Consider the following 12,208-nt stretch of genomic DNA (forward strand, 5'->3'; position numbering starts at 1 on the left):
GGCGACCAAACCCTAGCACCACGTGCCATGGTCGGCTCCTTCCAAAACGAGGGCAAGGACCCCGTCTACCCCCGCGCAATCTCCCGTCGGCGTCTTCCCGTTGGCCTCGCTAGCGTGTCAGCGTCCCGGTGCACCAAGCACGATGACAGTGGGAGCACCGTGTGCCATTGCGGTACCCCGATGTCACCCTCCCGCACCTCTAGCATCTGTATCCGGAGAGGATCCCGGTGCCGGCCTTGCTGCGGTCGATGCGGTTGCACGCGGAGGAGGTGAGTCACTATCAGCATTTGTTGACGCCGGAGCAGCGTCTCAACCCTGCCTACGCGGCCGACCCCCCCCCCCCCACTAGGAGCTTTGGTTCTAGGTCGAGCACGAGGAGCAGCGCCGGCGTGGCGTGCGCGACGTGCAACCAGGAGGCCCTCCGCCACCCCTACCCGTCGTCAGCGAGGAGGACCAGGAGACTGAGGCGCCTACGAGGCGGCACTGACAGCTATTCTCCGCGAGAGCGAGGAGGAAGAGCGGTGCAAGGTCGGTGAGGAGGAGGCAGCGTACCAACTGCGGCTCACGGAGGCCATCACGCTGTCGGCCGTCGGCAACTGCGTCGTGCCACCTCCGCCGAAGTACGAGCCCACAGAGCCGCAAGAGGTCTACCAGTGGACCGGCTGCGTCCGCGAGTGGGTCAGTGGCGCCGCCCATCTAGATGGGTGTGACACCGGAGCAGGAGTAAGCCTACCTCCTGCACTGGAAGTCGGAGCACCTACGGGCGAAGTGACGAAGGCCGTCGGCAGTTGGAGCTGGAGAAGGAGCGGAGGAGGAACGACAGGAGATGAAGAAGGAGGAGCGCGCCCGTGCTGTGCTGTCACCGCCACGAGCACAACCCACGTCGGCGGTACAGACGACGGAGGCGCATGGAGCTGCACTCTGGAACACGGCGTTCCCCTGGGCCGACCCTGCGCTTACGCTGGTCGACCTCACCGGCTCCGCCGCCGCCTAGGGTTGCCTCCTAGTTTATTTTTTTATGTTTAATTAATGTAATAGGGACGCATGGACTCACGCCGGCATTCATGACCGGCTTTTAATGTTTAATTATGCTTGTTTATTATTTAAAAAATGCTTTATATTTTTTTTCACACGCCGGCAAAAATGTGTCGGGCCAACCCAAACGGACGACGATTTTGTCCGCTTTTTGTCTGTTTGGGTCGGCTAGGCGGACACGAACGTCCGCTTCGATGTTTGGGTCAGCGCATGCGCCCGACACTAGCTCTACTCATTTTTACCGGCATGCACCAAACATGCATAATTAGACATTAAAAAAGCCGGCCACGAAGGCCGACGAGAGTCCACACGTTACATTATTATGAAAAAAGAAAAAACCCTAGGCGTCCTCGACAGTGGCGGCGAGGTTGGGCTGTGCTAGAGCGGGGGCGAGGTCGGGCTGTGCCGGCACGAGTAGTGCTGGTGTCGGCGGTGGTGCATCACGCAACGCCATCTTAGCTTGAAGGTAGGCGACCTCCTATGGAAGAAGCACGTGGGGGTGGACGACGAGGGCGTTCTAGAAGAAGCCGGGCGTAGCACGGGCGCGCTCGTGCGCCTCGTGCATCGCCCTCTTAGCCTGCAGGTAGGCGACCTCCTCTAAAAGCATCGCGCACGTATAGACGATGAGGTTGTCGCCGTTGTCCATGGCTGCTGGGTCGTCGATGAGGAAACAGAGGGGTGACGAGATGGGGACGGGGGAGGGTTCTGGAAGCACATGGCCGAACCCCACTGTACACTCGGATTAAAAAAAGGCTAACTACGGTCGCTGACGCGTGGGCCCGAGGATGGCGTCCGTCAGAAATTATGTTGGCCGCGGTGGTTGGGGGCGGACACGGAGGGGGGGGGAGCGTCCGCTTGCGTCAAAGCATTTCAATCCCAAATTTAGTTCGAAACTGAATCAACACGGATGCGAAACGGATGCGTTTTGATAATGAGTCGACGCGTTGGATCATCTTTTTGTCAGCATCGATCCAAACATAGGACGACGGACGAAATGAATCGTTCCATTGGAGTTGTTAGTTGCTCTAAATGGAGACGGTGGGAGGTGGTTGAAAGGCCGACACACACGGGTTGGAGGTGAACGACGAGAGGACGTGGGCGTGTCCGTTTGATTGTAGAGCCAAAAAAAAGAAAAGTACGTCGACGATACGTACAAACAGATTATAAGCCGACGTGTTTTACGGAGATTTGGAGTCTGCCTTGGAGTTGCTCAGCCCTGAGCGAGCCGAGCCCGGTGGATGCCACCGGTCTCTGTCCCACCATCCACAGTACAGCGCTCACCAACCCAACTCCGTGATCCTACCGACCGCTCCGCTCCGACCGCACGACTGTTCCACCCCCTCCTCCCCCCTTCCTTCCTCCTACCCGGCCCGGCTCCTCCCGCCGTCCACACCGCTGCCGTCCGCGCGCGCTCCAGCGCTATATAACCCAGGTCTCTTCCCGGCAAGCTCGTCAATCCGATCAGCCAACCACCTCCACAAGCACCACCCGCAGCCCAGCACAGCCCAGATCCCGTCTCCTTCCTTCCTTACCTCGAACTAAACTCCAGCAATGGCGACCACGGCAGCCGACGCCACGGCCGCGGTGCCCAAGGACCAGGCCGCCAACGGTTCCGCTGCCGCCAGCACCGGCGGCGAGCAGGTCACGCGCCACTCCGAGGTCGGACACAAGAGCCTGCTCCAGAGCGACGCCCTCTACCAGGTATACTTACTACTACTTGCACACACAAAAAAACGCTTCTTTCGCTCGATCCGTCTCCGGCGAGCTGCCTAGATCTTGCGGTTTCTGATATGGTTTGGTCTAATCCTTGCGCAGTACATCCTGGAGACGAGCGTGTACCCGCGCGAGCACGAGTGCATGAAGGAGCTCCGCGAGATCACCGCCAACCACCCATGGTTTGTGTTCGTCCATCTCGGCTTGCCTGGATCTGGTGTCATCTCTTCTGATCTGATCTGATCCCGTTTGTGCGTGCAGGAACCTGATGACGACGTCGGCGGACGAGGGCCAGTTCCTCAACATGCTGCTCAAGCTCATCGGCGCCAAGAAGACCATGGAGATCGGCGTCTACACGGGCTACTCCCTGCTCGCCACCGCGCTCGCCATCCCCGACGACGGCACCGTAAGCTCCTCACCCCATTCCCAGATCTGCCGCTCCCAGTTCAGCAAGAAACTGAAGACAATCCGAATGGAAACTGCAGATCTTGGCCATGGACATCAACCGCGAGAACTACGAGCTGGGGCTGCCGTGCATCGAGAAGGCCGGCGTGGCGCACAAGATCGACTTCCGCGAGGGCCCGGCGCTCCCCGTCCTGGACGCCCTCCTCGAGGACGAGGCCAACCACGGCACCTTCGACTTCGTCTTCGTGGACGCCGACAAGGACAACTACCTCAACTACCACGAGCGCCTCATGAAGCTCGTCAAGGTCGGCGGCCTCCTCGGCTACGACAACACCCTCTGGAACGGCTCCGTCGTGCTCCCCGCCGACGCCCCCATGCGCAAGTACATCCGCTACTACCGCGACTTCGTCCTCGACCTCAACAAGGCCCTCGCCGCCGACCAGCGCGTCGAGATCTGCCAGCTCCCCGTCGGCGACGGCATCACCCTCTGCCGCCGCGCCAAGTGAACGGACCCATCCCCGCCGCCGCTCCGCCATAGATGCCAACAACAAGAATCAATTAATCTCCCCCATTTTTGCTTTCTTGATTGCCTACTGTACTCTACATATGTCCATCTTCTCCGGAATTGTCGTTTCGCAATTCGTACTAGTATAAAGACTTGTCCAGACAGATGATTGATATTACTCCTACAAGACGATTTCCTGCTGTTTGCTTGCGTTGCGCTGCGTGCGACAATGGCGGCCGCCCGCCGCCGCCGATGATCATCCAGTTGTGCAAATCGGAATGTTCCATTCCGTTCTCCTCCCTGCTTGGAAAACATGTCCAAATGCGTCGCCTTCGTTGGATCCGTTGAACGAAACATGGCAAAGCACAATAAATTTGACCGAATTTTACTCCATTGGGTTGAAGATTTCCATCTCCTGACGCAGATGCACAGAGGTTCGTGAATAGTTCGTCGATAGAGACAAGCTTCTGTTGCGCAGATATTTGCTGACAATTTATTCTACTAGTGGATGACTGACTGGCACGCATGATGATGCATGTGGTCGTCTGGGAGTCGATCGCTGAATGACAAAGGCTTCCTCAAATGCCAAAGTTTGGAAGGAGAAGTTTCTTCCTCCTCTGGAAGAGTCAAGGTTTTGTTCGGTTGTTGAGCTGTTCATGTCAAGGGTTTATGACTTGTTGGCAGATGTTGAATCACATGGTCACCTAAATTATTGCTTCGATCTTAGTTAACATAATATCAGATGTAACAGCACACGAGTACGTACCATGAGGTACTTGAGTTGAGCTTGGATTGAGCAACAGTGTTGGTGGAACCCATTATTTTAGGCTCCGTACGATAATCCCATTCTCTGACATTAACTTGTTGTGTATTTACATTTGCTTAACCAACTTTTTGTCAACACACTAGGATGTACTTCCTCCGCTCCTAAATACCCACTGTGTCTTTTTAAGGTTTTAGAGGCACATGCGAATGTATATAAACATACTTCAGGGTATAGACTTATTTATTTTGCTAACGACTTAGGGCCTGTTTGGTTTCAAATAAGTCACCAACTTATAAGTTGAAAAGTGCAAAAAGTGACTTATTTTGTCAAACAGACCCAACTTATAAGTCACCCTAACTTATAAGTCATAAGTTGCTTTACCCCAACTTAAAACTTATAAGTCACCCATTTTTGCGTAGGTCCCACCACCTTTTGTGTGGTCAGGTGATTTTATAAGTCAGATGACAACCAAACAGGCGTGACTTATAAGTCACTGGTTTTAAGTCACCTGACTTATTGAAACCAAACAGACCCTTATATTTATGAACGAAGGGAGTATAAGTCTTCTAAAATATTTCACTACAAATTATATACGGATGTACATAGACATACTTTAAAGTATAGATTCATTTTTTTTAGAAAAGAGCCCCGCGTCGCCTTGGCCTTGGGAGACTCGGGCACTGCCTTCAACCCTAGCGTCGTCGGGCCTTCTTCCTCCCCTTCTATCGCCACCGCCGAAGGACACCGTCGGGCGAAGCCTGCACAGCCGATGATGGCGACGGTGCTTCCTCTCGTGAAAGCCTTTGGGCTCTGTTGGGCAGCGGATCCGGAGGCGTGTTGGTGCCACGGGACTCCAGCGACTGGTGGCTGAGCGTGGCGTTCGCTCGAGGAGCGTGTGCGGCAGCTACCGGTTGCGTGGCATCCGCTGCGTCGGAGGTGTGCCGTTAGGGCTGCATTTGGGCATGTCCGAGATCGGATGGCGATGTGATTCTCCAACTTGGCCGGATGCATGGCAACTACATCATGGGCTCGTGGTGCCGGTGGTCTGTCCTGGAGGCCGACGGATCTTCGGTGGACCAGGGCCTAGCGTGGCTGCTCTCGCGGCCGGCGATGCCTGATCCGGTCGCTATCCTCTGGCCCTCGATAGGTGTTCTTCTCTCCTGCGGGCTCGTGGCGGTGTCAGCGTGGCTGCGGGTGAAGCTGGTGGAGGAGATCTAGATTGGGGGAAATCTCTTGGTCGGCCTCGGCCGGCCGCGCCGACGACGATGTTCAAGGGTGCCGTTGTTCTTCTTAGAGACTTCGGTTTACGTCTGATCCTCCACCTCCCACCTCCCCGACTCTCAGGTGAAAACCCTAACTTCGGTGGGCGGCGAAGGCGTCCTCGACGTCGTGACCTTCGTGAAGGCGTCAGCTTGAGGGCTGAGTGGTGGTGGACACTGTGTGGGTCCTTAACGGTTGTAGGTGGTGGGCACTACTTCGGGAGAAACTCTAAGATCTGGTCTTTCAGATTGAACGATGGCGGTACTGTGGTGTCGTTTCTCTCTTGGGAGCACTGTTTGTGGAGCAGCACTGGATGACAGAGGTAGGAGGTGGAGCGGCTTCATCTTGCACTGAGCTTTGGTGGAGCTGTCAAGTCATGCCTGGGCAACACGTGCTACGCTGAGTCATGCCTGGTTGGCAGGTGCTACACACGACAGTTCTTTCAGAATCTTTGCATTTAGACGGATGAGCGCAGGGCGGTGACGCCGTTAGGTGCCATGGTGGTGTCGACGGATGTTCGGAGTAGCAAGGATGATGCGGATCTCTCTCCTGAAGATGGTTGAGTGAGCCGATGATAATGACGGCTTCTAAGGTGTGCATGTGGTGTGCGCTTTAGGTCTGCTGCACCGGTTGTTGGTCCCGATATGTTATATAGATGGATTGGCGACAACACAGATTTTAGATATGGGGAGTGAGAACATTCCACATTATCGAGTTTGTAGGTATGAGTGATGGCTTCGAGTGGTTTAATGTATGTTTTTGTTAGACCTTTATGGAATAATTAATAAAGATGACTCCATACATCAATTGATGCAGAGGTCGAGGTTTAACCTCCTTTTCAAAAAATAATAGGTATATTTATTTTTCTTTGTATGTAGTCCAAAACAAAATCTCTTAAGAAACATATATTTAAGAATAGAGGGAGTATAACATTGCATGCATATGTTAAGGTACCTCTACTTGTTTTGGACGGTACTATTCATTTAGACCGGGTAGTGTTGACTTACTAATGAGATGGTACAACTTTTTTGGACCAACTCCATTTCCTTCATAATTTTAGCCTGACCTCATCTTTGTTCCTAAATAAAAACAGTGCTTAACTTTGCTCCTCTTCCGTTAAGTGCACTTATAGAAATACCTTTTCATACATTTTCCGTCCAATCAAAGGCCTTTGATCGTTAAATGCGCGTACTTAACGATCAAAGGCCTTTGACTGGACCGAAAATGTACGGAAGGGTATTTCTATAAACACATTTAATGAAAGAGTGGTATAGTTGAGCACTGTTTTTATTTAAGGATAAAGATGAGGTTGGGCCGAAATTAGAAGGAAATATGTAAATGTCCCAACTTTTTTAGACTTGCCGGAGTAACTTAGCAAGTCCGAAAATATTTGTCATAGGAATTGATGTATCTAGATGTATTTTAGCTTTAGAAACATCCATTTATATTCATTTGTACGATAAGTATTTTTGGACGGAGGGAGTAGTAACATAACACATTTCAAGACAAATTTGATTATGTGGCATGTAGTTAGTGAGAAAAGGTGTTTGGATAAACTATCCATATCTACAATACCTCTCTCCCGGTTTAGGCCCGGTTAGAACCATTCAGATTATATAATTTAATTTTTATAATCTATTCTACCTCCAAACAGGACAGATTATGGTGTAGATTATAAAAACTAAATGAATAGGTTATTAAAAACTCATAATCTACTCTACACCAGTTAAAATCAGATTATGGATTGGTAATGACCCATTACCCTTGTAAAGTTGGACGTAATTACATTCCTACCACCGTCAGCCTCCTTTTTTTTAAAAAAAAGAGAGGATAAACAGGTCATTATGCAATGTAAAACCTGGATTACAGTTTATATAATTTGGCTTCCAAACATGTCCACCAAGATTATTTTTATAAATCAGATTATATAATCCATCTTCATAATCCAGATTATGATAATCTATTGTGGTTCCAAACATGGCCTTAGTAATCCATCTCGTATTTTAGGTTCTATTTTGATCATGATTTTAACTAATAAAATATATGTTGTTATGCGTAGCAAAAATAATATCGTTGGAAACTACATTCAAATATGCAATCAACTATGTAATTTTTTATGACATGCATTATCATTTTGCTAGTCAAATATATTGTCAAATTTTAATCCAAAATAAAATGAAGACTAGTAAATCAGAACAAAGTATAATATAAATACCTAAGAGCATCTACAGCCAGACACCTCAAACCCTCTTCAAACGTTCGGATAGGCCGCCCGATCACTGTCCGGTCACAAAAAAATCAACCTAGACGGGCCTCTTAAATCGGCCTCAAAAGCCCAGGCTGACCAACATTCTCATTTCCAGCCCAAATATGGGGCGGATATGCGGGAGCCCGGGCGCTGGCGTGCATCTACCCTAGATATATTTGTCCCCATCCGTTCGCCGGACCAAACCCTAGCCACTTCACTCCACTCCCCTCCACTCCCATCTGCCACCCAAGCTCACATCCGACATGGCGGACAGTGGATTCGAGTCCTTCACCTCCAGATCTGTCGACCACGTACTCGTCTCACGCAGTCCCGAGGAGGAGATGGCCGTCGGCTTGCGCTCCGCTACTCCTCGGAGGCGGCCGCACGACGGCAACGCTCGGACTCGCAACGCCGGAAATCCATTGCTTCCGCACAACCGGTGCTTGGATCCGGCATTACTGCCTCATCGGAGGCGGTGCGATCTGTCTGACGTCCGAACGCTTTGACGGAAGCGCAACCCCTCCGTTGGCGCGCCGAGCACGAAGCATGGCTGGCCTCGGACAATGTCATGACGCGGCGTGCCCGCCGGGCGAGGCAGCGGGCACGAGATGCGGCAGAGGCCCTCATGGCGACGGATGTTGGAGAGGCGGAGTCACACTCTCTGGCGCCCTGTATGCTGCACAGGTGCGTACACCGCAACCGCGTCGTGGTGGACGTCGGCTCCTCCGAGGAAGGATCCGTCATCAACTTCACGTCGTCTGGCATCGTTTGGGTTACGGGCTCAGACGAGGAAGAGTAGGACATGAGAGACGGCGGGAGCTCGACTCCCGTGAGCTGGCTAGTGTCCCATGTCCTACTTTACCTCGTCGACGACCGGACCGACACTATGAGGGACGCAGCCAGCCGTCAGACATGGGCACAACGGAGCCGGACGAGCTCCGCTTAGTATTAGGTTTACGTTACATGTAATAATATGGATTTGAGGTTTCTAATTTGAGGTATCCGAATGTAGAATACAATATTTAAGACATGACCAGTCAGTGTCCGCGGATGCGTCAGGATGCGTCCTTCGATGTTTCAGGGGTCGGATTTGATGGGCCGGCTGTAGATGTTCTAAGGCATGATGTATTTCGTGATATGCATTTGGTATTCTAAATATAGGTATTTTTCTCTACGTATGATCAAAATTTAGGAGGTTCGACTTAAAAAAAAAATCTATTGCCACCACGTTGTAGAATTGAGGGGTACTATATTTCTGATTAGCATAAAGCATCATTTGCCCCTAGCCTTGTCAGAGGTGGATGGATGTACCTCATGTACGGCAGTTTCTTTCTCTGAAAAAATCAAGGTTTGGTCAGTTGTTGAGCTGTCCACGTGAAGAGTTTATAACTTTTGTAGCTGCTGTCACATTACATGGTTGCATCGATTATTGCTTTGATTTTAGGCTAACACGATCAAGATGCAGCAACATATGAGATGTTCAGGTACCTGTGCTTGGATTGAAGTGTAGTGTACTGAACAAGAGTGTTCTCCAACAGGCACTACTGTTCAGGAGTTGCCAGGAACCTTTTTTTTAACACTGTCAGGAACTTGTTGAACTATCTGAAGATTGTTGACACTTTTACAGTTCCCGCGTCTCTCATGAGGTGGACGACGTGCATCTCGCATCCGACGGCTCTGCAAGCAAGATACCGGTTTGCGCGCATTCTTGCTCTCAACCTTGATCAAGGATTGGACGTTTATTAGGCTGTTGTTCAAGTCCGACAACGACTTTTTCTTTTTTGATTTGCTTTTCAACTGCTCCCTAAGTGTGATAGCTCTATAAAGCCCAATTTCTACTTCATTCGGGATCATGTTTTGTAACCGGGTTGTAACCCTAGCCGCTAGAGGCGATCTACAATACTCCGCTTTCCCCTTTTGATAACATAAACCCTATCAAATGAGTTCCTGACAAGAGTGTTGATGAAACCCGCTATTTTAGGCTTTGCATGACAATCCCATCTTCAAATCAGTTTATTTTCATGTTTGCAATTTGCTTAACCACATTCTAAAAAGAACCCAAATGATAAGTGTCATAGGTGTGGCATAAAGCACTTCGGTCCTGGTGTTTTTACAACTAAATTTTTTGTCCAAAAAGAAAAAACAAACCAAATATAACTTCCCAGTTCGGTTTGTCGGGGGCATTGGTCCCAGTTCGGTTTGTCGGGGGCATTGGTCCCAGTTCGGTTCACCTCACTAGTCCCGGTTCGGGGGAAAATCCGGGACTAAAAATCCAGCGACTCCCACGTGGAGTGCCGCGGAGCATTAGTCCCGATTTATGACACGAACCGGGCTAATGGGTAGATCCCGGTTTTAGAAAAAAAACGGGACTAAAGTTCTGCCTATATATACCGTCGCCCCTGCCCACACTCTCCTCTCTTTTTTGGCTGAAGTGTGCCCATGCCATGCCACCCTTGCGAGTCTAGTTCATGCACTTGACGTGTTCGATGAAATGCCCGAGCCATACTAGTTAAGCTTTCTCCTCTTCAAACTCGACCTCCAAACTTCATTTTCCTCAATATTTGTCTAGGTTTGGCCGTGCACCAACTCCACAAGTGTTTTAAAAGGTTAGCTACTTCATCCTTTCATCTGTCACTGCTAGTTTAGCTCATTTAAAATGCTCAAATTAACTTCTTAGAGTCTGCGCATGTGTAGGGTGCCGTCCCGTGCCCGTCCTCACCGTTATCGATCGCCCCACGCCGATCTCGTCGTGAGCACCACCATGGTGAGCCTCTCGTTCTTGTCTTTTTTTAAGAAAAAAATTCTTACTTGTATGATTTAGATACATACTTGTATAAATTACTTACTTTCATTATTTTTTGTTATTATATAGTACGATGGTTTTGGTATCCGCCTCCGTCGGTCCTCGTCCCGTCTATGATTCCCATGTGGTATATATTATCTTTTATAACTATTTGTTTTATTTATTGTTTATGACAATTATGACGACCAACGTGATATATATTTTTTAATCTAGGAGGTATGTGAACCGGAAATTCCAACCCACATAGATATTCTTCTCGAGAAGTTAAATTTGGTTGAAAAAGAAAACAAATACTTGAAGGAAAAATTGAAAATAATGGAGGACAAGAATATGGAACTTGAGTTGCATGTCGACGATGTCATCGATGATCGCAAGATGAAGATCGATGCGATGTTGTTGAAGATGGATGCAATGCGCTTGAAGATGGATGCAATGCGCTTGAAGATTAGGGATTTTAGAAAATATGCCATTGATAAAGAAGCTTGGTATCATTATGTTGTTGGGTCAATTGTTACCTTAATTGCGATTTTGATCGCATTTGTTGTTGCATTTAAATGTTTTACATAGTTGTATGTTGTTTTATAAGAGAACTTTATGTATTTATTTTTGCAATAATAACGTTTGATCACTGATGACCCACAAGTATAGGGGATCTATCGTAGTCGTTTCGATTAGTAAGAGTGTCGAACTCAACGAGGAGCAGAAGGATCTGACAAGTGGTTTTCAGCAAGGTAATATCTGCAAGCACTGAAATTATCGGTAACAAGTGGTTGTGTGGTGAGATGATTCGTAGCAAGTAACAAAAATAGCAATGGTGTAGCAAAGTGGCCCAATCCCTTTTGTAGCAAGGGACAAGCATGGATAAAGCCTTATAGGAGGAAAAACACTCCCGAGGACACACGAGAATTTCTGTCATGCTAGTTTTCATCATGTTCATATGATTCGCGTTCGTTACTTTGATAGTTTGATATGTGGGTGGACCGGCGCTTGGGTACTGCCCTTATTTGGACAAGCATCCCACTTATGATTAACCCCTCTTGCAAGCATCCGCAACTACGAAAGAAGAATTAAGAGAAAGTCTAACCATAGCATTAAACTAGTGGATCCAAATCAGCCCCTTACAAAGCAACACATAAACTAGGGTTTAAGCTTCTGTCACTCTAGCAACCCATCATCTACTTACTACTTCCCAATGCCTTCCTCTAGACCCAAATAATGGTGAAGTGTTATGTAGTCGACGTTCACATAACACCACTAGAGGAAAAACAACATACAACACATCAAAATATCGAACGAATACCAAATTCACATGACTACTTATAGCATGACTTATCCATGTCCTCACGAACAAAAGTAACTACTCACAAAGAATAATCATATTCATGACTAGAGAGGTAATGAGTAGCATCAAGGATCTGAACATAAACTCTTCCACCAAGTAACTAGCATCAACTACAAAGAGTAATTAACACT

General features: G+C 49.0%; 1 protein-coding gene across 1 annotated transcript; it reads left to right on the top strand.

Moving 5' to 3' along the window:
• Nucleotides 1-2,251: 2,251 nt before the first annotated feature.
• LOC123410229 (caffeoyl-CoA O-methyltransferase 1) lies at nucleotides 2,252-3,858 on the top strand. Its single transcript, XM_045103137.1, has 4 exons — nucleotides 2,252-2,736; nucleotides 2,851-2,930; nucleotides 3,010-3,154; nucleotides 3,234-3,858. The coding sequence occupies exons 1-4, from the start codon at nucleotides 2,587-2,589 to the stop codon at nucleotides 3,657-3,659; spliced, it is 801 nt and encodes a 266-aa protein (XP_044959072.1). The 5' UTR covers nucleotides 2,252-2,586; the 3' UTR covers nucleotides 3,660-3,858.
• The last annotated feature ends 8,350 nt before the right edge of the window (nucleotides 3,859-12,208 follow it).

This window comes from Hordeum vulgare, chromosome 7H (genome assembly GCF_904849725.1).
Source record: "Hordeum vulgare subsp. vulgare chromosome 7H, MorexV3_pseudomolecules_assembly, whole genome shotgun sequence".
Lineage (NCBI taxonomy): Eukaryota > Viridiplantae > Streptophyta > Magnoliopsida > Poales > Poaceae > Hordeum > Hordeum vulgare.